The sequence below is a fragment of the Pyrus communis genome, chromosome 7 (assembly GCF_041283825.1).
Source record: "Pyrus communis isolate YQ-2024b chromosome 7, ASM4128382v1, whole genome shotgun sequence".
Classification (NCBI taxonomy): Eukaryota; Viridiplantae; Streptophyta; class Magnoliopsida; order Rosales; family Rosaceae; genus Pyrus; species Pyrus communis.
The window spans coordinates 29,596,678-29,621,945 of record NC_142571.1 but is presented as its reverse complement, the minus strand read 5'-3'; the positions used below and the strand labels follow the sequence as shown (position 1 = coordinate 29,621,945).

At 37.3% G+C, this 25,268-nt stretch overlaps 3 protein-coding genes across 6 annotated transcripts; 2 read left to right on the top strand and 1 right to left on the bottom strand.

Moving 5' to 3' along the window:
- Positions 1-75: 75 nt before the first annotated feature.
- On the bottom strand, positions 76-10,518 carry GMI1 (gamma-irradiation and mitomycin c induced 1). 4 transcript variants are annotated; one of them, XM_068472520.2, is made up of 33 exons: positions 10,378-10,518; positions 9,815-10,152; positions 9,620-9,655; positions 9,391-9,477; positions 9,245-9,300; positions 8,839-8,922; positions 8,343-8,415; positions 8,095-8,150; positions 7,885-7,990; positions 7,685-7,753; positions 7,278-7,361; positions 7,068-7,127; positions 6,440-6,572; positions 6,203-6,264; positions 5,951-6,079; positions 5,293-5,383; positions 5,143-5,177; positions 4,949-5,024; positions 4,672-4,854; positions 4,298-4,456; positions 4,044-4,065; positions 3,821-3,935; positions 3,578-3,694; positions 3,173-3,487; positions 2,912-3,061; positions 2,608-2,757; positions 2,260-2,373; positions 2,042-2,143; positions 1,719-1,833; positions 1,317-1,518; positions 1,032-1,223; positions 569-889; positions 76-462 (listed from the first exon to the last, which is right to left on the bottom strand). In XM_068472520.2, the coding sequence occupies exons 2-33, from the start codon at positions 10,145-10,147 to the stop codon at positions 222-224; spliced, it is 4,068 nt and encodes a 1,355-aa protein (XP_068328621.2). In that variant the 5' UTR covers positions 10,148-10,152; positions 10,378-10,518; the 3' UTR covers positions 76-221. The 4 variants fall into 4 exon arrangements, with proteins under 4 accessions (XP_068328621.2, XP_088553137.1, XP_088553136.1 ...); XM_088697011.1 differs by having other exon boundaries at positions 2,311-2,373; XM_088697010.1 differs by having other exon boundaries at positions 2,623-2,757.
- Positions 10,519-16,089: 5,571 nt separating this feature from the next.
- Positions 16,090-19,561, top strand: LOC137735085 (protein IQ-DOMAIN 21). The gene is made up of 4 exons (XM_068474458.2): positions 16,090-16,566; positions 17,869-18,174; positions 18,273-18,668; positions 18,740-19,561. The coding sequence occupies exons 1-4, from the start codon at positions 16,486-16,488 to the stop codon at positions 19,379-19,381; spliced, it is 1,425 nt and encodes a 474-aa protein (XP_068330559.2). The 5' UTR covers positions 16,090-16,485; the 3' UTR covers positions 19,382-19,561.
- Positions 19,562-20,559: 998 nt separating this feature from the next.
- LOC137734979 (soluble starch synthase 1, chloroplastic/amyloplastic) lies at positions 20,560-25,268 on the top strand. Its single transcript, XM_068474325.2, has 15 exons — positions 20,560-21,001; positions 21,850-22,211; positions 22,303-22,380; positions 22,486-22,610; positions 22,756-22,837; positions 22,930-23,103; positions 23,278-23,359; positions 23,456-23,547; positions 23,621-23,683; positions 23,776-23,865; positions 23,976-24,100; positions 24,182-24,290; positions 24,371-24,426; positions 24,532-24,571; positions 24,755-25,268. Exons 1-15 carry the CDS (start codon positions 20,698-20,700, stop codon positions 24,911-24,913), a joined length of 1,941 nt encoding a protein of 646 aa, XP_068330426.2. The 5' UTR covers positions 20,560-20,697; the 3' UTR covers positions 24,914-25,268.

The window sequence follows — 25,268 nt, the reverse complement described above, 5'->3', positions numbered from 1 at the left end:
ACAAATGAATATCTTCATAATTTTAGATTTGTCTAATTTTTTGCAAGGATGATCCGAGAATAATGTTCTAAAAAATAGACAGCTAAGATCGTTGATATACATTAAAGTGTGAGCCCCACAAAACGTGTGTCAAAAGTTGTGAAAAAAAATTGCTACGGATCCGGACATATATATATGCATATACCAGAAGAACATGATGCAGCGTCAGTTGTGCAAAATAATCACAAATCATCTGTGATTCCTACGGATCCGGACATTTTCTTTTGAAACTCCTCCCCAGTCTTTGTTATCAGCTTCTGCTGCTTCTTCAATTTCTTCCTGAGCTTCTTCAACACTATCTCGCGGTCTTTGGCAATTTCCTCCATGGCAGCAACGACCTCACTCTTTGCTTCCTCGTTTGCTGCAATTTCCTCCAGGACTTCCGCGACATTCACCAAAATCGGGAAACAGATTTTAGGATTCCTGAAGGGCAAACAACAAAAAGGCCACATTGTGTAATCGTTAGACTTGTTCGCAAAGCAATGAATTTAATATGAACATACATATTATCAAGTGTAGAGAGAGATACCCGTATCCAAGAGAAGCTATCCCGGTTTGTTTTAAAATCCCGCCATCCAAGGATACAGCAGCTTGTTTGATACAAGCACGAGCATTGAACATTTGTTTCCTAGTTCTGTAAACATGGAGCTCACCGAAAAGAGCATAAAACAATGTCTGCCGCAGATTATGGCCTTCAGTTGTCACGGTGTGTAAATGTTCGTCATCTAGGTCAACCAAATTAACTGCATACCCCAAGAAACCAGACGGGGTATCTCCACTTGGCAATGCAGGATCTGGCAAGAAGAGCTTCTTTTGAGGGTCAGTACCATCAAAGTCACCTGTGTAAGGCCTGCAATACAGAAATTTCAAATTTCATGTTTCTATTTGCTTGTGCCATAAAGCATAGTCCAGAGTTATTTTCTCTAGAAGTAATCAACACGGATTGATTTATTACACATAAGTAAAACTACTTGGGAAGATTTATGTGTTACCGTAGATCTTCGAGGCATATAACAAGAAACCGGCTTTCTATGGATCTCTCAAGTTTAGCAGCTTCTGCATAAAGAGCATGCCTAGAATCAACTTCCCCACTGCGGTGATACTTCTCGAGAGCACAAGCAGCTGTGAATGATTTACAGACAACAGCAAGCATCTGATCTTCACCCAAGTACTCAGATAATATCCTGCATACAAATATATATAAAGATATGAACATCAAAGGAGAGGAACTAACTTGAAGAAGGGGAAAACGAAATTGGAAAAAGGGGGTAGCGGACCTGCTGAGCTTAATGTTCCGAACTCTGCCCAGCAGAGCAACTAAACCAATCATGCCTCCCATGAAATCGTTGTCTGGCTCTTGGAGTGGAACTCTTGAAAGGGTGGAGACAGTAGAAGCTGCCATGTGGCTCATTCTCTCTATGTGGTTTCTCAGCTCTTCTTTCTTTGATGAGTAATCCAAACTGCTCAGTTGATAACAAGCTGCACACGAACGTAAGTAGCATTTTTCCAATTACATACATTGTACATAGCATGTGAAATTTAATAAGAGAAAGCTAAACAAGTGAGAGACTCTTTGGGTGAAAGAGAATTTGACGTTTCAAAAATGTATTAAGTGAGCAACGAACATTCTAAGATGAACATGGTTTTAATATATTTATGTGCAGCCTGAGAAATATAACCTTGCAAATGAGATATTTCTAGCTCAAGAATTTCCTTGTCCTCATTAAGCTCAACCAATTGCTTTTCCAGATCTCCAATGCGCAATCCAATTCGTTTAATGTCATTCTCCTTTCTCTGAGAGGAGAAGAAGAAAAGTCAAAAATAGAAAGGCATTTTGAGGTAAGATTTCCAAATCTTCTTGGTTAATGCAGTCAACGGGTAATTTGGGCATTCGTAATTGAGAATCCTATTCATAAAACCTATTTCGGGTTAATGAGAGCATACAAAAGCAATTTGAAGCTGCATTTGTTTTCCCTATCTTATCATTATTCACAATTGATACCTGCAGGTTTTCCACTTGCTGAAGGGAAGATGGATCTTGGAGAAGCAAAGGAAATGGGGATAGTTCTTCGCACTCCACTTTTGGAACTTGCATTTCTGAAACCTGAACATAACAATAATCCATGATTGTGGATGGTGGTAGCACACATTGTATACTCTGGGTTACGTATAAATTTAAAGCTGCAATTGTCATGTAGCTTCTCATTATTCACATAATACCAGAAAGTTTCCTCCTTCCTGGAGGGAAGAGGAATCTTGAAGAGGCAATACCTTGCCAGGTGACAACGGAACCTGACTCTCATTGTACTCCACTTTTGCTCTTTTTACAAGAACCTGAACATAAAAGTTAACAGCCATCATTATCAATATGGCTAATACAGAATATGAACTTACATCTTTAAGTAATTTAAGAGTGTGTTGGTTTCCATGCTTCACTTTTGGATCTGGATGTGATATGAAAAATGAACTCACTATGGTACTTTCATGCTGAGATATAAAACTTCATGTGACTGTAAGTGAATTAAAGCTGCATTTTTATTTGTATTTTCTCATTAGAACAACTATTACCTGTAACTTTTCTACCTTGGGAGGGTGAGATGAATCTTGGGATCTCAAAACATTTTCCTTTGGGGGAGTCGATTGAATTTGTTTATACTCCACTTTTCGAGCTTCCTTGATAAGTACTTTTTTATCAACACTCTTGCCATTTGACTCATCCTTGTAAACAAATTCACAAGTAAAACTATCAGAAACAATTAAACAAATGAACCCACTATGGTACATTCATGCTGAGATATAAAACGTCTCATTTGTTTATTAGTAAATTAAAGCTGCATTTAATTTCGTATCTTCTCGTAAGCACAACTATTACCTGTAAGTATACTACTTTGGAAGAGTCAGATGAATCTTGGGGCCACAAAACCTTTTCCTTTGGGAAAGTCGAGTGAATTTGTTTATACTCCACTTTTCGAGCTTCCTTGATAAGCACTTTTTTCTCAATAGCCTTACATTCTGACTCATCCTTGTAAACAAATTCACAAATAAAATTATCAGAAACAACTTACAATCTTAATACATTTGAAAAAAAACAACAAAGAGCAAAGATTTAAGAGAGGTTACCAATATTACTTACAAGATGGAATGAAAATGTATAGATACCAGCATTTTGAAATAAATCTGGGTACTTTGATTTAAGTGGAAAGATGTATAACCCTTGAAATCCTTTTAGCGACTTGGGTGCTACGGACACTGAAATGTCATGAACTCTTTGAAGACCCTCAGCATCACTGCTGAACTTAACTTTCATGGACATTTGTAAATTAGTTCTGGCAATATGCTTCTGGTCCAGGGTCTTGGAAATACAAGAAGAGTCATAACTGGCAGGACGAACAATAGCCACAATTGCTTCTGGAGGATCTTTTCCAGTTTGGGCATCTACAGGCAGTGCCTGAAAAGAAATTAAAAAATATATGTTTTACTTGATTAATTTTCTATTTGATGAGCAAGACAAAAGTGAAAAGTAAATGAAAATTCTAACCCCATCAATGTCCAACTCTTGACATTGTTCTGCATCCAGCAAATCAATTGTAGAAGGAGATTTCTGACGTTGTTTCTCAAGTTGGTTATCCCACTCGGTACTTCGAACAGCTACACACTGATGCCAATGGCTCACAATTTAGCAACACAATAAGCTAGAATACCAGAAAAATATTTACTTTTTCGCCAATGGTATAAAAAGCAAGGTGTGAAGCAAGATACTAAGATAAAATAAGAAACGAACCATTCCAGTATCAATGACACTGACAGGTACAGGCAAGGAGCCACCAACATCTAAACTGGTATCCCCATCACTTATGGAAAGGATGCATCCCTTCGCTTCTGGATTACTTAAAGGCCTTGTAAAACAACAAAAATACAAAACTATGCCAGTCAAACCAAAACATAATCAAGTGCACAGGTTACAAAAAGAACGATTACAGAAGAACATACACAAGAAACCACACCTGCAGAACATTTGAGCCTGACCTGTTAAGAAAGAAAAAGAAAAATGAAGAAAAAAGTCAGGGACTTAAATTGACCAAACAATTTCATTGAAGAAGAAATCTACAAGTATAACTATCCTTAAGTAGCATGCCATAAAAAAGTGGAAGGTGCATGCCATGACAAAATTATGGAAGATATAAGCATGTCAATTATAAATCAATATTTATGAATGTCACATGAAACAATATAAGGATACTCAAGTTTCATGCCTTACCACCAGAGTCACCTTCAAGACCTTCAAGCAAAAAATATTCAATCGTAGCATAGACATTGTTCTTATGGACCCCAGCACATGCTCCCTTAAGAAGTTTGATTTTCTGGCCACGTTTCCAGGCTATTCCTCTTCTCTTTAGAGATTTATGCACCCTTGCAACTACAATTTGAAGTAAAAAAGTTCTATGATTAACGAGCATGGATTAAAGTTAGAAACTCAATTAACGTAATGAAATTAATAAGGACATCATGTAACAAGTTACAACAACCAAGCCAACAACAACCAAGCCTTATCCCACTAAGAAAATCATGTAACGAAGGATTCAAATTAAGTCATGCTGCATCAGAAAATCAAGCTTCTCGATTTACACCTACCTTCAGATGACATGTGAAGTGCCTTTTTGTTTATAGGACTGACAACAACCACTGGTTGATCTTCACCACAGTCAGCTTCATCATCATACTGCTCGTGCATTTGAAGAATCCAATTCTCATACTCCCTCTTTAGTTGAGCAAGATTTAAATGCTTTCCATCTCTAGAAATTTCAATTTTGATATCTGTCGGAACAAAAAATTAACAGAGTGAGAAGAATAACAAACAAACAATGCATCAAATCAAAATATTTCCATATTTATCATAGAAGAAATATACCATTTTCATTCTCCAGAGGCTGATTACCAAAATTCCTCAGTGCAGCGGTAAACGGACCATGGTGTGCAAGATCATTCTGTGGTTAACAATGCATTAAAGAATAACGTTTTTAAAAAAAAAAAAAATTATGATGGCCAGTGGCCACAGACATAATTGAAATTATTTTTTTCACTTAAACATATAGCATTTTGTACCTTAGATGGTGTTGGATTGAAACCAGCATCAGTCTCTGCAACCACAACATTCTTTGTTCATTAATACTGACAAAACAGAAGAATTCTAAAGAATATTGTATCAGTGACAAGAAAACATTGAGGCAAGCTATCAGGAAGGAGCTGTCCTACCGATAAAGCATTTAACTCTCAAACAACATCTTTTCAACAAGTGTGCCCTGTCTCCTTTTTTTTGCTTGAATTCCATGAAAGGAAGCAAGGCCTGTGGTAAATCAGATAAAAAAAACACCATTAGAACGAATAGCAGTTGCAACTCTAAATACAAATCGGATCACATTCCTGAACATCAATGTTCCAAATTGTGCATTAAACATTAAACAATTTCAAGAATAGTCTTCAATGGAGTTATAAAGCTTGTCAATATCTTCATTTAAATTCTTAGAAGTACTATAATGCGATACAAAAAAACACAACTACAACTCAATTTTCGTCTGTATGTACAAGAATTTGCTCTAAGGTCAAAGAGACCAATGATGGCTACAGAAGCATTAAGATGCATATTTCAAAAACTCCATTTCATCGTGTATATTTGGAACCCCAAAAGGTTTAGCTATTAGGAAAGATGCCACCAATGTATTTCAAGATAACAGTTACAATACAGAGCACTGCAGCTTTCAATATGCACATGTGACAACAATTACTGGAACCATCCTTCAGCCATAGAAAGTAAAATGCAGTAAATCTCATTCTAATTTTAAGAGTGTAATTCTAATATAACTTCTAGAGATTAATTTACAAGAACATGATTTAAAGAGAACTGACTACCTACCCAACGAGCATCTGGAAGTAGGCGACCAAGCCTCCGAATAGAGACACGACTATAGGTTTCAAATTTTTCTGAGGTGCTGCATCCCTCAGATTCTAAACTCTCCAAAATTCTCTCAATATTCTCTTTTCCCTGTGATAAACAATGTCATTTAATTTGCGCAATGTAGCTTACATAGGATATGTATAAAAACAATGACATATATATCCAGCAACAAAAGATTTTTACATGGTGGTATAGACATGGTCTTCATACCTTAACAATAGGAAAATAGACACACTTAAGGCAAGCATTAGCTTTAATATCTGTCTTTGAATCTACATATATGAAGTATGACAAAGGGTCACTTGAAGTTGAAATTTCTTTAACAGCTAAAACATAATATGAAAATAAATGAGTAAACAAAACAGGATGATAACTACATTATTACAAATTTTTCTCTCTTTACGAAAAAAAGGAGACAATTTACTAAAGAATGAAATTGGTAATTACCTGGAGATTGAGACATACTGTTTTTCTTACAGAAGAAATGAAGCTGTAAAACAAAATCAGGACCATTGGATGAATGCAAGTTAGTTGTAGCAATCTCCCCACCTGCAATCTCAGCTAAATCAACACCATTAACCTGGGAAGTTCAAAGGAAAAATTTATTAGCAATATTAGACTTAAAAGTGAAATTACCATAAAATTCAAGGTACTACCAGTCTACCACTAAGAAGTAAGGGCTCATATGTGCAACAATAGATGGTTATAGGATTTGAAACTTAGCCAGTACTCCTGATATTCGATAACTAATAGTATACTTGAATAATTCATACAGTATGTGAAAGAAAGCATCTATTTTTTCTTGAGCAAAAACTTCATCTATATGTTGTAGTGATTCCTGTTGGAATAATTGAGATTAAAAATTACTAGCATAAGTATGCAACAATAAAACTGGACAAGCCTGCAAGCACACCTCGCATAATCTGATGCACCCTAATCATGTTACAACTCAGAGGTCAAGGATACCTACGCATTTTATCTGGCAAAATGCAAATGACTACCAAGAGATGCAGCTACCATAGACACAAAAACGAAATACCAAATAAACAAAAAAACAAAAAAAAAAACTTCAAACCTCAAAGTTTACTGGTGTTACGGTCTTCCAAATCTTCCCTGCTTTGGATTCTTCATCACACTGCAGATGAATAAAGTAATGTATGACAATAGAATTTAGGATATTATAGTAGAACTTAGGAAATAGCAATAGATAAACAAGATCTCCAGTAGAAATCGTAAGTATGTCAGCAAAAGTTAATAATGTTCGTGCTCCATAAGTATTTGATACCTGAATATACGGGAAGTATATGTCCTTCAGCTTGCATCGGAGTTGATCTATGTCCAATTTCGATTTTGGTTTATAAATTTCAACCTGTCAATCAGCACTTAATATATAAACAATGTGAAGTTTATAAAACTCATAGCTATTCAAAAGCTTCACCTATGTAAATTAGCACTTAACATTGGATTCACAAACTTCACCTATGTAAATTAGTGACTACTGCTTACGGCCTAGAAAAACCAAAGCTTGAAAAAGTAATTTAAAATTGTGTCCAGACAATTTCAAATGCAAAAAAAAAAAAAAAAAAAAAAAAAAAAAGAAGAAGAAGGCCAGAAACAATATTTCCAAGAAAACTAACTTCATAACAGAATTGGACAATAATTTGATAACTACAAAATGTTGCAACACTCTACCTTTGTAAAGCTACCGTGTGGTGTTCTGATCATTTCTTCTTCTAAAGGATCCCTCATGCCACCAGCAGTCTAAAATGAAAGGTAAGGTTACCAGTTTGAGAAAATAACACCAGTTAGAAAGTTATATAAGAAACGAGAGAAATCAACGCAAGTGAAAGCATTGCCATTAAAAAGCGATAAACTGCCAAGCGCACTTTTACCTTCCAATTAGAATTAGAGTTTGACCTGCTCAGTAAAGCCTCTCTATCAAGATGTAATGTATAAACTTTCCTGGAATCCTTTGTCTTGGAAGAAATTAATGCATGCCTATAACATGATAGTACAATGATCATGGTTTGAAATGTGTTGGAAACCTTTCACCAGAAAATCGACACACATGAAGTAGCAAAAAGAATTCAGAGAAGTCGTACCTCCCTAATTGCATAGATGCTATAGGTCCACCATATCCAAACATTCCAAAAAATGGCTACGTGAACACACAAAACAGAACTTTAAAGCCAAGCCAGTATTGAATATACAACATAGACAGACCAATGGCATGCAGATTATAGAAAATTTTCAGTACATCATGGCATAAAACTTAACTTATCATGTTTAGCACACACACAACCTATTTCACGATTATCAATACAGGAAGATATTTTTAAATTGGTTCTACCGTTAAGTACGGAGGTGTGCCCCCTATCGCCTGGTCCTTAAAAGATCTATGAAGTGAAGCACCCATCTTTCCCCTGCATAGAATACGAATCACATTCTTAGCATGAAAATAGAACACTTAAACCTCACATTACTTGCCGTCACTAATGAGAATTATATACATAATTTTCCAAAGACTTGTGTAAGTTTTGCTATCACATGTGGAAAAGGTCAGCCAACAAGCAAAGCCATTAGATAACCTGAACAGAAATTTGAGACAATTTCGAGAAGGAGATAGTCACAACAGTATGAACCCCTACGGAGGTCCTTTTGCATAATTTTTCTTGATTGCTTTCCTTTAGGATCTTTTTCCAGAGAAGGAAAAATGATAATGGATTCAACCAAAATTTATTTCACCCTTCCAACCCGAACTTCTGTCTTGGACTCTTGCAATTCATAGCCCTCACGAAATTACATTCCAAATATAAGACAGAAAATGGTTCAAGGAAAATAAATACCACTTCACTATAGAATTTTCATCGCTTCCATCCATCCCAGGGCCAGTGTCAAAAATTGAGATCACATTATCAGCCACATCCACACTGAAAATAATAAAGGGAGAATGGGTAAAGTTATGAAGTAACCATAGAGATATAATATAGCTTAACATTGAGCAAAAAATGGATACTAGCACAATAAATTGAGTAGTCTGAAATAATCAAACAATAATATCAGTAGTGTTCGTCTAGGTAATAATTACGAATGAGCTAGCAAAGTATCTGTAAGCAACTATAATGACATGATAGACCATAGTGAAAAAGCAATCAACGAAAACACAAAAACCAAAAATCCATCCCAACAATACCAAAAATTAACATATAAAAGAAAAGGCGTGTACAACTAAAGGATCTACAATTTCCATACCTTATAAGCTTCTTATGTCTCCTGTCATTTGCCCAAACAGCTTGAAGGGAATTATCCTGATGAACAAATGAGCAGCAGAATGTAGGTAATCAAATGAAAACAAAATGAACCAAAACAGTGAATAACCAGCAGTATATGCAACTTACAATCAGATCCGCTAGAGCAGTCTCAGACGTGTACTCTTGTGGTAATTCCCTTAGTAGATCAGTAACAGGTGTCAAATCCCACATATTCTACAAATCAGAGAAGTCCATCATGAATTAACGGCATCCTTTGATCAATCGCATAAAACTTCCGAACGGAGCAAGATAAGATAATTCTTCAATTATGAATTTCAAAGCAAATGGAAACAATAATGTAGGAGATATTACTAACCTCAAAAGTAATAACTCTCTCAGGCACATTACCATCCTAAATCATAAACAAAACAAGCACAATATCACCATTCCGGAAAATATATTTATTATCCATCAACAAGCAAACAAATTAAAAGAGCACAACCACATGTTGAGAGTATTAATCCCACATCGAGAAAAGAAGGAACCTTTAAATCGTGAATCTTATACTCACATGAAGCTTCAGAATGTGGCACTCATGTGCCTTGAAGTTCTTGAAATTCACCACATCCTTTATCTCCCGGTCATTGGCATCTTCAAGAAATAAACCGCCAGCGTTCCAATCAATCTCCCGCCTCCGCTTCCTCGAGCTAGATTCTCTCAAGGCCAGGTGATGCTCCCGTTTCAGCATCTGAATGAAATCTCCAAGTGGCATTTTGTGCTCAGGGTTTTGCAATTGCAACCCAACACTCATGCCATTTGGTAACAGCACCTTGAATCTATACGTCACGTCCTTATCGCCGTGATCTTCGCGCACTTGGCTCCTTTTTGTTGGTGTCTGCTGCATCTTTGCTGCATGCATCCATTTTCAAAGACATACAAACAAATATACACATATATACATATATATACACGTATATAAAGAAATTTTCACAGAATAAAGGGGTTTTAGTGAGTGAAATAGCAGACAATCTTAACATTTGTACTTCCTTCAAGTAAAATCTAACCAAGTTCATGCTTTTAATTTCAAACAAATATAATGACAAATCGCAGACGCAGAATGTATAAAGTTCATGCCTTTTTTCGAAAACGTGAAGCTCTGTTCTTGTTGGAGCTCGCGCAGTGAAGCAGAAATGGGGGATTTCTAGGGGTTTTAGAGATAGAAAACGAAAGGTTTGAGCTTTGTAGAGAGAGAAAGCGACGTCGGAGTGAGCTGAACCGCCACCTCTCTAATATATTGCTCTTGTGCGTGGCTGGGAAGCCAGTTGGCTCGGGTACACGCTAAAATGCGCTGGGTTGGATTTTTCTGCCACGTCAACGTTAAATTAGCCATCGGTGTAGCGCACGTTACCCGAAAAGTTTCATGTTAGCAGTTTCGTATGAAGTTGGCGGTAAGTTGCTCCGCTGGAGATATATGCGAAAGTTGCTGGGTGTTTTGCGGAACGCGCCGACCACAGCAGCTTTATTGTCCGATGAATCCACGTGGCGGAGAGGGATTAGATGAATCAGGCGTGGGGACCCACCTCCTGTGACTGGAATGGCCAAGTAAGAAATTCTTTGTGCCCAAGTAAAGTAGGGAATCGAGGAGATCAGACAGGGAAAGGGATCCTCTCCGATCCCTTCTATCAAGTCATTTCCATTAAATAAATCGGATCGTTAAAATTTGATTTAACGGCTAAAGTTATTATAACATTTAAAGTGGACCTCTGTTTGTAACCGTTGAATCAAATTTCAAGGACCTGATGAGGAGATCTTAGTGGAAGGGATCCGAGGATCCCTTTGACAGGTACACATTTGTGTGAAAAATTGGGGAAGACAAATTTGGAATTTGCAGAGGCTCAAGTTTAATGGGCCTAACAATTGAGCCCAAAGAGAGAGTTTTCAATGTATCCATAACATGGTTGCAGTATGCTGTATATTATTATAGAAGTGGTGGCAAATATTTTTTTAATTGTCTCTCCATTTTTATAATGATCTATAGCGTACGTGCTTGTGTTTTGGCACATTAAAAAATCTCATGAGCCAAATGGGCACGTTAACATAACATTTTCAATTAACTGGTATTCAATTGAGTGCTTTACATATCATTAAATAAGTGGAGGATATGGAAAAAAGTAATACTTAGGAAATCATGTATTTAAACCATATTTTATAAATCATGTGACGTGATTTTTTATGATTTTATTACTTTTTTTAAATGATTGAATTATTAATTAAGTGTTGATTAACGTACTTATTTTCTATTAGTGACACATTAAATAGCTTGCAAATTTAATCTAAAAATTAGTTTACCTAAAATTACTTAACAGAAAAATATATTTTTCCTCCACGTAATATATGGAGTATTGCTTAAATAGCCGGTAGTTGAAAAAATCCTCTCCAAAAGCATACCATACAAACTTCGGTGTAGTAGCCCAGTAAAATAAGCCCATAAAGCTGCGTTGCAGATAAAACTTGATCCCGGCCCAAAAAGGCCCACAAAAATTCCTACTCGACCATTCCATTAAAACCCAAACAAAATGACCGTCACGAAACACGTTAAAGTGAGGGTGGCGCTATTAACACACTTATTTTTACATTTTCCATATTTTTGTTAATTTTTGTCAATTGATTTTCTTGAATTTATTTGATCTGACAGCCGGAAATTGAGATGAGTATATGAGAGGTAAAAATAGGTATGTGGATAACACCACCCTAATGTAATTATCAATTTATCCATTGTTGTTTATCTAGTAAACCAAAAAAGAAAAGAAAGAGATTAATTACTTGATAAGTAAAGATTCAACAGGAAATTCAGAGACATTAGATATGTTTTACCAAATCCTAATTGGAATTAAAGGAAGGTAAATACATCATGATAACAGTGAGTAGTAGTTGAGATCTCTTAGTTTTAAGTAGTTGAACTCAAGTCATCGTCTCATTCCATCAAGTTGCGTATATAGCTTTGATTCTGAATACACAAGGTGATTTGCTACCCGCCCGTTGGGCACGGAACATTATATAGCTTTAGATTAGATGCATGGTACAATGATAATAATCATGCTTAGAATCTACACTATTGTTTTACTTAGACGATAATTATATCGACGGACCAATTAATGCATGGTCTTACTTTGGAAGCACCATGCCAACTAGTCTTATGCCATATATGAGTTTTTGGGGTTCATGAACCTTTTTGCATTCATGGGGCAACAAAAATGATCTATGCAACAAGAGATTTTCGTATGTCATGGTATCTCTCTTACCACGTGATATTATTTATGAGTCGAAAGATATATTACTTAATATGAGAATATACACGTATTACGTGATGGAAGATATATTAATGTGTTGTGATTACCGATTTGGATGAAACCTTAAACTAGACGATTTAGTTTAGTACAATATAAAATGAGCCATATAAGAGTGTCACTTAAAGACCTTTTTGCCAAAATGGTCCATGAGATTGTCCTAACTTCTCATTTTGGTCCCTTAGATTTAAAATCGATAAAAGTGGTTCTTGAGATTGTCCACCGCCAATCATTTTTGTCCTTCCGTGATGAATCTTCGTTAAATTTGAAGAAACCATAAGTTCAAATAGAGGTGTTGATTTGACGAAACCCTCAATTTCACATAGATTTTTCGTGGAATGACCAAAATGATTGACATTGAACAATCTCAAGAATCAATTTTATCGATTTTAAATCTTAGAGACCAAAATGAAAAGTTATGACAATCTCAGATACTATTTTAACAAAACAAAAAAAAAACCAAAACATTTGAATAAGCTTGTTTAAAAAATTTCTTCAGTGACATATTTATACGACTTGCTTAAATAAGGATTAAGGAACATAAATATGTTGAAAGTTGCTTTTCACCAACCAAAATTTAATCCATCGAACGTAGGGCAAAAAAGTGAGATTGTGAGACCCCTCTTTCCCCTTCCTAATGAAGCATTTTCTTTATATCTTGCTTGAATGTCCCTTTAAATGCAAGTATTAGGTCATATCTACCTTAGTTAAACCCCTTTTATTTTTCGATTTTAATGTCCCAACCACACCCAATACTACCTCAAGTGACCCTGCGCACTGCGCAGGACCGTGGGTCTAATATAACTTCACAGCTCAGCAAAGGAGGGTTATCTGGTGGAGCCATGTTGCCCTTACTGCAGGTCTCTTAATTACCAAAACAGACAAATCGATTCTATACATTTGCCTCACAAATATCTGCCTCTCGCTTTCGAGATAAATTACAAGAAGATGTCATCGTGATAATGTTTTTAGTTAATTACGCACCGTCATATGTTTAAATCTCTTGTATGGCAGTTTTGCATTGGATTGGTATATTATCATGAGTGCAGAAAAACTTGGATGCTAGTATAATTGGAGGAGCATCTGAACTATAACTAAATATTAAAAGGGCGATTTCAAGCAATAAAGCTCTCTGCTTTTTGAGGGTTAGTGAAAGGGGAAGAGGAATATTTATCATATGAATTCTTATCTTTGCTTTGCAAATAAGCTGTTTCTACGATTCGAATACTTGATTTTTTCTTTTTAACAAAAGAGCAACTTTTCCGTTGCGCTAAACCTCAAACTTCAATTTGTCCAAAAAAAAAAAACCTCAAACTTCAACTAAAGTGCACACAAAATTAATTAACCGTGAGCATAGTTGAGTGGTATGTCAAATCTAGGAGTTTCACAGGTGAAAATGATATTTTTTACAATATGGTACACCAAAATCATAACTTGTCGTTGAAAATAACAAAAAGAATAATATGAATGGTTAGTGACAAGGGAATTGGGGTCTAATTCTTCACCAAATTAGTATGTTCGATAAAGTAGGAGGTCTATGTTTTTGGTTAGGGTGGGAGGATTAGTTGTGAGGTAATAAGAATTTGGTGATCACCAACACCGACGGTCAGGTGGATGAAAAATGGAGCCGCAGAAAGCTGAAGCCAGAGATAAACGAAAAGAACGTCCATACAACGGGATGGACAGAGATTCCAGCCGGATCTCCTCCATCAAGTCCTAAGAATTTGGAGATCTGGATCTTTGAAATTTGATCAAACGGCTATAATTATTATTATTTTTAGAAAGATCATCTGTTTGTAACCGTTATATCAAATTTCAATAGTATGAATTTCCAGATCATTAGAATTTGATGGGTGGGATCCGGCTGGAATCTCTATCCCAACGGAATGACACGGAATGACATTATGCATCGCTTAAGAGATAGAAGTCTTATATTTTTGTCCTTAAAACAAAAATGAAATAGAAATATTTGACAGAGGAAAAAAAAGAAACAAATATTATTAAAAATAATAGGATATATGATGGAGCAAGTTGTCTTATCAACTCGGGCATCTTGTGATGTTGGGTCACTATTGACTTGCCCCATGGCCCCCTCTTTCAAGTCCAGATCCTCGTCGGATTTTTTTGTGAAGATTTCGATGATTTATGAATCGTGTCCGTTCATCGTACATTATACTGTTAGAAATTATTTTAAATATTTTTATTTAAAAATAAATATAAACAGTACTTGATAAAAACTGATTACATGTTGTATGATAAACGGACATGATTCACGAATTTTCATGATCATCACCAAAAGGATTCGAATAGGATCCTGTTGGTTCTCTTTCTGTGACTAAAAACACCTTAGTTAATTGAAATTACGTTCTGCTTTTAATATTTGGTAGGGGAAAAATGGCCTTGAAGTTTTAAATATTTAACGACTTGTTTGAAAGTGCTTGTAAAATGACTGAAAACGTTTTTAGTAAAATTGATTTTGGATTTCAAAAACACTTAAAGTACTTTTAGAAGAAGCACCATACATGTGCTTCTTACAAAAAACATTTCAAGTACTTTTTCAGCATCCACATGAAACATTTTAAGTACTTTTTCAAGATCTATATAATTTTTATTAAGAATTAGTTTAAAAAATAATTTATTATTATTTTTTAATTATTTTGAAAGCACTTCTAAATAAGCTATAAATTAAAATTGTCTTGAAGGCTATCACAAAGACAATTACTCCAGTACAATTTACAGGTAATGTGATGATTTCGCTTGATACAAAATTGGAAAAGCAATTGCCCTTTTGTTTCACCAAAAGTTGGAAAATTACAAAATCCGTGACTTGATTCAATATAAAAGGTTTCTAATTATTTTGTTTCTTGTACAAGTTTACTGATGTGTGTATTGATAAAAAAAAAATAAAAAAAAGGTTTAGTAATTTGTATTATATACATTAAAGCCTTTATCACTTTATAAGAAAACTCTAGATGATGTTGTAGAAGTCCAATATTATAGAAATTATTAAGTACGAACTTCTTAACTACGAACGATCGTATTATATTTTCATCCATTAACACACACAGAGCATCCCATTTAAACTGTATTTTAGTTCCATCCACACTCAAACTGACACTTGTATGTCTGATATATTCAAGCGTTCAGACCAACGAATTACTTGCCAAATTGAGCCAGCCCCAACTACAACACATATAAACGACGATCTCAAACCAATATGGCTCTCTAGATTCTCTACTTTATGAGGGTCGGGAAAACGTTTATCGTACGCAACTTTACTTTTACTTTGCAAATAAATTGTTTTCACGACTCGAGTATGTGACATTTTAATCACACAGAAACAACATTTCCGCTACAAACTGCAACATATTATATACATATTTATAATGTTGGTATAGGTACTAGGTAGTAAACTAGTATGTACTGGTAGCTACAAATTTCTACAAGATCGATTCGCACGTGAAATCGTTAAATAGTAACGGCAATTGCGCGGGCTTGCAGTTATTACCCTCACAACACTACTGCTCCCTTCCCCATTCGACCCTCCATCTCTCTCTCTCTCTCTCTCTCTCTCTCTCTCTCTCTCTCTCTCTCTCCTCACAACACTACTACTCCCTTCCCCATTCGGCACTCCATCTCTCTCTCTCTCTCTCTCTCTCTCTCTCTGAGACATCCTTTCACTCTCTCTCTAGATCTCTCTTCAGTCTTGATATTATCAGCTCATTTCCTCTGTTTAATTTGTGAGCGACACTACTTCCCAACAAACATATACATATATACGTCTGAACTCTGTATTCTAATATATATATATGCGCGCGCGCGCGCGCGCTCTCGTGAGATGAGAGGAATATGATGACGGCAATGAGAGGTTGATCTTTTGACCAGCCGGCCGGAGATGGGGAAGAAAGGAAGCGGCTGGTTCTCCTCCGTTAAGAAAGTCTTCAAACATTCTTCTAAGGACTCGCCCGACAAAAAGGTTTTCTCTTAGTTCCGTTCTTTCAGTTTTCTTAGCAAGTTTTCAGATTCATATAATTTCTTTGAAAGAAAACAATTGTTCTTCATATAATTATTATTTTTTCTTTTCAATCTCAATTTATTTTCTGTGAATTTTTTGTACCAATCATCATCACACCAACAAGGCAAGCAATGATTCAATTTGTTATGCAATAATGATACAATTTATTAAGGGAAGTGTTATTGGCACTCCAAAAATCTCATTCTACACTCCTCACTAGTGTATTTTTCTTTCCCAATATGGAAAGTTTGGAATGTAGAATGAGATTTTTGGAGTGCTAATAACAATTCCCTTTATTAAACCTAATTCAACGATATTTGTGATTACATGCACTTATTTTGTTCGGGTAATGCTAGGAGACCAAATTTGTAAACCAAATGATGTGGATGTTAATGATTGGATTATTACTTAAATGTTAATTAACGTACTTATTTCTTATTAGTGACGCATCATTTGATTGCAAATTTGGTTTAAAATTTTGATATCCCTAGCATTAGCATTACCCATTTTGTACATTCACTAATTAATTCATTTTTTTGTCGAGATGTAAATTACCAAAAAAAAGAGTTCAAGCGTTTTTTATTGTTGGAGATGATTCGATCTTATATACAGATAATTGGAGCACAATGTCTGCCGCTAATTATTCGAATTTGTATGCATAATTGGTGTTCATGAATCACTAGTGGTTTCTAGTAATCTTATTTCAAATCAATAGGAGCTAGTTAATAGTTAACTTAATTATTTGGATATATAGAAGTAAACATATATCAATCTAGATCGTGACCTTTGTTTGTTTGGAGGTGAAGTTAAATGGTTTGCCTCGTGGAATCACGTCACATTAAAGATGCACGAGCTACCCTTTTGGTACTGGCATTTTTAGGACCATCAGTGCAAGAGATTTTTTAATGTGCCCGGAACATGCACTATATGTTATTATATAAGTGGATGGACATTTAAAAAAAAATTTCTCCACTTATATGGCGTACCGTCCTATGTTCTGGACACATTGAAAAAACTATGGACGGGATCACAACCAAGCTGCATGCCCCAACACCATATGGTCCCCTATCACTATCATTATATGGATACATAATACTGTAACAATAAGCTTTATATCTTTCCTTACAAGGCACATGACTCGACCTGACTTATCATTGTCATGCCACCTAAGCCATCACATCAATATTAGTTAACTTATTTGATAATTAAGTGTTAATTGTAGTACTAATTATGATATTTGATGCGTACCATGATATAATCCAGAAGGAGGTCGGTGAGAAATGGCAGCATGATGCCGCGGAGGTGGTGTCATTTGAGCATTTTCCAGCGGAGAGCTCGCCGGACGTAACGAACGATGAGAGAACAACCGAATCTTCAACTCCTCTAAATAATGGTCATCAAGATAGAAGCCACGCCATTGCTGTTGCTGTTGCAACTGCTGCTGCCGCTGAAGCAGCTGTTGCCGCGGCACAAGCTGCCGCTAAAGTTGTCCGATTGGCCGGTTATGGCCGTCACTCTAGGGAAGAACGAGCTGCAATCTTCATTCAGTCATATTACAGAGGCTACCTAGTAAGTTTACCATAACTTTATATAATGTTTAACATTTAACTTCAAAAGCCATTAACACTACGATCTAATGATATGTCTATTAATTACTTATTTTTTAGGCTCGGCGCGCTCTGCGTGCGTTGAAGGGATTGGTGAGGCTACAAGCATTGGTGAGAGGAAATAACGTTCGGAAGCAGGCACAAATGACGATGCGATGCATGCAGGCATTAGTGCGTGTGCAAGCAAGGGTACGAGCTCGACGGCTCGAATTAACCAAAGACAAGCTTCACAAGAAGGAGGATGATCAGGAAGATTACGATGAAGATGAAGAGGAAAGAAGAGCTTTGATGGAGGAAGAAGAGCAAAAGTCAAAGAGTCCTCTGCAAAAATATGAAATGCAAAGTGCGAATGGGAGTAGGCATCAAAGGCGTCAAAGTTTCAAGGAAAATGCTTCAAGGAAGCATGATGCTGCGGTCAAAAGAGAGAGGGCTCTCGCTTATGCTTATAGTTATCAAGTAAGTGACTTTGTGACGGTTGCACTGAAAAATTATTGCTCATTTTGCGTGACATTGTTTAACTGTAACAGAGACAACAACTTCTTCAGTCAAGTCCGGATGGACCCGAATTTGGGCTCCAGTCCAATATGCCTGATAAGGCCCAATGGGGATGGAATTGGCTCGAGCGGTGGATGTCATCGCAACCCCACCAAGACCGCCACTCAGGCCCACGAGATACCTCTTACGGAACACCCATCACCACTACGACTGCCAGCGACTTGTCGGAGAAGACAGTTGAAATGGACATTGCCGCACCTTCAAGCTCGCCTCACGTCAATATGAGCCGACTCAATCCAGACATGATTGATTCAGACATGTATTCAATCCGGCAACAACGCCAGCAAGGGTCGAATAACATCCCGAGTTACATGGCCCCGACCCAATCTGCCAAGGCCAAGGTCCGGGGCCAAGGCTCGGGCAAGCAGATTAGCCCGCCAACTCCCCAATGGAACCCTTCAACGAGGAAGGGGTCGGTTGTTGGGTCTGGGTGTGATTCGTCGAGCTCGGGTGGTGGGACAACAAACTACCTGATCCCAAGAAGCCCAAGCCCGAAAAGTAGTGGGCCGCGTGGGCTGGCTAGAGGGGCTGTGGGCTTTGGGCCTGATTCACCCCACGGTGATGATTGGGGCCTGCCGCTTGCTGTTCACAGTTGGAGACATGATTTCGGTTAGTTGTAAGTTAATATGTGGTGTGACATAAATTTCCATTTGCAAGACTTTTTGTTTATAATGTGTGAAAAAAAACATTGTATTATTTATTTTAATTGTGTTATGGACATGGATCCACGAGGCTTTGTAATAATATAATATTAATTTATTGTGAAATATTATATAAAATTGTGTCGTTGTGTATCATCAACTTATAATCTGAATGAGGGATTCTTTGGGGAAAAAAAAAAAAACAGAAGAAGAAGAAGAAGAAATTTAGGTCAATTATGCTTTCACTCTGGGCCGAGGGTCTACTGTTCCCAATCATCTGTCTTTTCTATGTCTTCTTTCTGGTTTTTTGACATATGTTCTTTCACTTAACTTTAAATTTCACACACTTACTTTGAGATGGTACATCACGTGTCAATATATAAATTGTGAGATATATGTGTTAAAAAGTTAATAATTTAAAAAGTAAAATTTTTCACCACTTACATAAAAACATATGGTATACTACCCATGTTCCCGTCACAATAAAAACACCTTAACTACGGAAGTATTTTTCACATTTATTCTTTTTCTTCTACACTTGGATTATCATATTGACTGACCAATAGCATGAACCAAATTAATCACAATAAATTCTTAGCGAAGGATTTAAAAGCTATATATTCCTCCTCCATTCTAGAATTTCTCTACTCTCGTTTTTCTATAGCATTTGAATTGAATTAATGAAAATTTTCTAATGACAAAATACACAAAAATATTAAAAAATAAAAACGAAAATGTAAAAATCACTAATATTCTAAAAAGCGACTCTCGTGAAGGGACAAAATTGTTCGAGTCTTCAACAATTGCACTAAAAAGGCTGCAGATTTCAAGTTTTGGCAAACTTTACCTTTGGCATCACGTGTGTCTCACTCCACTCCTCAGTCCTCGCCAATTACAGCTTTACACGTGTACCTTCCCGACCACGTCACCTCCACAAGCTGAACCATAATCCCCTGCGTCCCTGTCGGACACCACAAACCACCTCCTCGGTCGCGATCCTGCCACGTCCGACGCTTCAATATCTGTCTTTCTCATCGCCAACACGTGGAGTCATCTTATTGGGTGCAGGGTTTTTACAGGGATGTGGTGCGGAACAGGGAATCAATGTTCTGGGTTTGGCGCTTTTTCTGGATCTCACATATCTGATCCCTACAGGTGGTACGTAGTTCCTCGTTTGTGTGGGACATCCTTATTTTTTCCAGGTTTTTTTTTCTTCGTTCTGTCAAACGTAATTCTCGTTTCCTTCCGGCCTATATCGGACTCCGGTCCTTTCTCTCTCTAGAACTCTAATGGAGTCTCTGAAATTCACTAGCTTAATCCCATGCAAATCGTCGTCCTTAATTCCGGTTCCAACTAAGTTCGCGAACCATCAGGCGATTGGGCAACTGGGTTTTGCTCCCCTGTGGAAAAGACGGTGCAGAAGAGTCGGTCTGTGGCTCAGAGCGTCGGTTGCCGGCGGAACTGGCGGCGGCGAGCAGGACGGCGCTTCTGCGGTGGAAGACCAGCAGGAGGACGAAAAGGGTGCTTTTTTGGGCGCCGAGAGAGACGATTCCGGCGCCGTTCTTGGGTTTAACTTGGTTCCTCCTCCTAACGGTAAGTTTTCAGGCTTCCGATTTTGCTTATTTATTTATAAATTCTTCTGCTTTTACACTGTTTTTAAATTGGTTTCATGGATTATTTGAGAAATTGGAAGTACTTTCTATGATTGATATGTTTTTGGATTAGAAAAATAAACCAGAATTAAGGGTTAAATCTGATTAGTTTTTAAAATTTTGGACTTAAAAAACCTTGAAGGCAGAAAGGTTTAATTTGGTCACATTGTGTGGCACGCTGATGGAGACACAACCTAACGTGGAAATATTGGTAAATGTTTGATTTGATGCATTGATTGGTGAATGTGGTGTAAATGTACTATAGATTTTAATTGCTATTTGCCCAAATTAAGTCCTCAAAATCATTGCTTTTTGTTTGCAAAGCGATATTCTAAACTACCTTAATTTATGGGGAGAGTTACTGTTCTGATCAACTTGAACTAACCCATGTCTCTCCGAAAAATCATTGTTTTTGGTTAGATAAGAGACGTGTGATGTGTCAAAATTTGCTATTTTTAGTATATTGGGGTCATTCATCACTAGTGGTGGTTTTTGGTGGATTCTTGACTTGTCTGTGGTAGTCTTGGTTTTGGATGTCCACATCAATTTGCACATGAGGACTCCAGGTCCTTACATTTTATGTGGTCTCCACCTCACATTGTATTTTTTTCCACTCTTGGTCCCATATCGGGACCTCATAGCATGTACATTGTTCCGTTCATAATCTAATGCTGCATTTTCATTGGTCGAACTGAGTGATCCAGCATATTTTGATGAGTAATTCCAAACGCGGCATATCGACATATTCTAAATTTTTTTATGAATTATTTGTGGACCCGTTTACTTCAGGTGAAACCAAAGTCATTGACTCGCCCGAAGATGTTAGTTCTGTTGGAATGGAAGAATCAGTGGAAGTAGATGGCAAAGAAAAGTCCAAGGCAAGTGTAACACACAATGTTGTGTTTGTTACTGCCGAAGCTGCGCCTTATTCTAAGACGGGAGGCTTAGGAGATGTTTGTGGTTCTTTGCCTATTGTTCTAGCGGCACGTGGACACCGTGTTATGGTTGTTTCTCCCAGGTACCAAAACGGTACTGCTGCAGACCATAAATATTCTGGTGCTGTTGATTTGGAAACCCGCATCAAGGTTTATTGCTTTGGTGGAGAGCAAGAAGTTTCTTTCTTCCATGAATTTAGGGCAGGTGTTGATTGGGTAAGATATTGGGGATATTTCGCATGTTCTAGTTTCTCCAGACTGATAGAATTCTCTTACCAATGACGAACTCTTTCCGTATCTTCTTTAGGTATTCATGAACCACCCGTCATACCACAGACCTGGAAATCCATACGGCGACAGTTTTGGTGCATTTGGTGACAATCAGGTATGGTTTTAGACTGAAAAGTTGTACGTAGTGGATAGATCATTTAAGTAGTAACCTGTTTTATTCACGAATAATGATACCTTTTATTCTCGTTTGGTTTTACAGTTTCGGTTCACTTTACTTTGCCATGCAGCCTGTGAAGCACCATTAGTGCTTCCACTGGCAGGGTTCACCTACGGCGAGAAAAGCCTGTTCATAGTCAATGACTGGCATGCCGGCCTTGTGCCACTGTAAGTAGTTTCAATTAATTAAACGGATTAGCTATATGATTTTGTTTTAAATCTTTCCTATATTGCTCTATCTTTTTGTTTTTTTTTTTTTCGGGTAAACAAACTGATAGTGGAGATCTGATGATTACATGTCCCTCTGATTCAGGCTTTTGGCTGCCAATTATCGTCCATATGGGGTTTATAAGGATGCACGAAGTGTTCTTGTGATTCATAACCTTGCACATCAGGTTGATGCTTGTTCTTCCTTTTTTTGTTTTGTTATCAATCTTCAGTCGTATATCCGATCAACGTTATTAAACGTTGTCTTGTAATATGCAAGGGAGTGGAACCGGGAGTAACATACAAGAATTTGGGGCTACCTGCAGAGTGGTATGGAGCACTGGAATGGGTGTTTCCAACATGGGCAAGGACCCATGCTCTTGACACAGGTGAAGCAGTGAACATCCTGAAGGGTGCAATTGTGACATGTGATCGGATTCTGACGGTCAGCGAGGTCAGTTGTATTCCATATATAGTCGTCGTGTCTCATTTAATGAAACACTAAACGTTTTTATGGTGGTCAGTAATAAGACCTGCTGTCGGATTTTCGACCTCATTGCATGTGCCTCCTTATTTTTCATCATGCTGTTCTTCTTTCTCATGATTAAATTATGCCTTCGAATTGTAGGGCTACTCCTGGGAAATAACAACTGCTGAAGGTGGATATGGTCTAAATGAGCTACTAAGCAGTAGAAAGAGTGTTCTCACTGGTACGTTACTTGAACTTCATCTCTCATTGTCTAGCTTTCTATGTGCCATCCTCGAGGAAATTAACTCTCAATTAACGGAATAATACCATCTGACAGGAATAACAAATGGCGTTGATGTGGTTGAATGGAACCCATCTACTGATGTACACATTGCTTCCCGCTATTCTACCGATGATCTTTCCGGAAAGGTGGCTAAGTCTGTCAATTAGTATGGTGTTATTATACTATAGTCCGCTTACCCTTCTTGTGTGCGGGCTGCAGGTTCAGTGCAAGCTTGCTCTGCAGAAGGAATTAGGTCTTCCCATTAGGCCGGACTGCCCATTGGTAAGACATAAGACATTGCTGTCTAATTATGCTATGCTTCAATAACGAAAATACTCCACTCCTAACACTGATTCGAGTTTTGAACCATATAGATTGGATTCATTGGCCGACTGGACCACCAGAAAGGTATTGACCTGATTCAGTCAGGAATGCCACAGCTTATGGAAGATGACGTGCAATTTGTGAGTCTTTCTCCTTTCATTGATTTTGGTGTTGTTATTTTAAGTAGCTTGCTCCCAACTTTCGACAATTAACTCTTTTGTTTCAACCATACGTATGTAATATTTCTCAGGTTATGCTGGGGTCTGGGGATCCACTGTGTGAAGATTGGATGAGAGCAGCAGAAGCAACTTATAAAGATAAATTCCGGGGCTGGGTTGGATTTAACGTCCCAATTTCTCATAGAATAACCGCAGGGTAATTCAAGATTTCGTGCTTCGTTGTTTAGACGTTTACTGTATACGTGCATCATACTGACCCTGATCCTGTAATTACCAGCTGCGACATACTCTTGATGCCGTCAAGATTTGAGCCCTGTGGACTTAATCAACTCTACGCAATGAGATATGGAACTGTACCAGTGGTTCATAGCACAGGAGGACTTAGAGTGAGTTTAAATACTTGAAGAACGAAATTCGGTTCTTCATCACGCGGCCACTTTGTCTGACGATTTCTGTTGTGTTCCAGGATACAGTAATGAATTTCAATCCTTATGCTAAAGGAGGCCAAGGTGACGGGACAGGGTATGTTTCTCAACTCTATTGCTCGATGCATTTCCCTGACAGTTTCACGTTACAAAAGTTCTTTAGACTCTTTACTTATAGCATCATTGTTGATAATATTGGCAGGTGGACTTTTTCTCCATTGACGAAAGAGAGTATGCTGGCGGTAAGTTTTTCTGCTACTTCTCTCGTTTTTAAAACCCAAACATCGATTATTACCATGTTCTATATCAAAGAAGCGAGTAAATTGGATGTTCATATAGTCTTGCGGAGTTTATTCAACTTAAACCAAATGTTGTAAATCTTTTTCACCGTACTGACTCACGGAGTCACGGTTAATACATTGCAGGCACTAAGACTTGCTTGTAGGACTTTCACAGAGTACAAGCCTTCCTGGGAGGGATTGATGAAGAGATGCATGGAGAGGGACTTCACATGGGAAAGCGCTGCAATCAAGTACGAGCAGGTCTTCGAATGGGCGTTTATCGATCCACCCTACGTCAAGTAAAACGTCTCAAACAGAAAAGAACACCCGAGAGATGAAGAACAACGTCCAAAAAATTTCACGGTTCAGTTCTATCTATTATCCGTCGGCTGAGAGATCAAACACACTGCAACAGAGAAGCTTTTCGTTTCGTGTTCATTGTTTTAGGTTGTCGACACGGTAGGTATACACAGGAGCAAAACTATGTAGTTCTGATTCATTTTAGGGAGTGCAAATTAATAAGCATCCTGCAGTTTCACTCCCCATTACATAAGATAATTAAGAGCAATCTCAACCCTTTAAACCTTAATTAGTAGAGACATTTTTAAACGTATACTTTAATTAGCAGAAGAAATGGGATATATTTATTTGTTCTAAA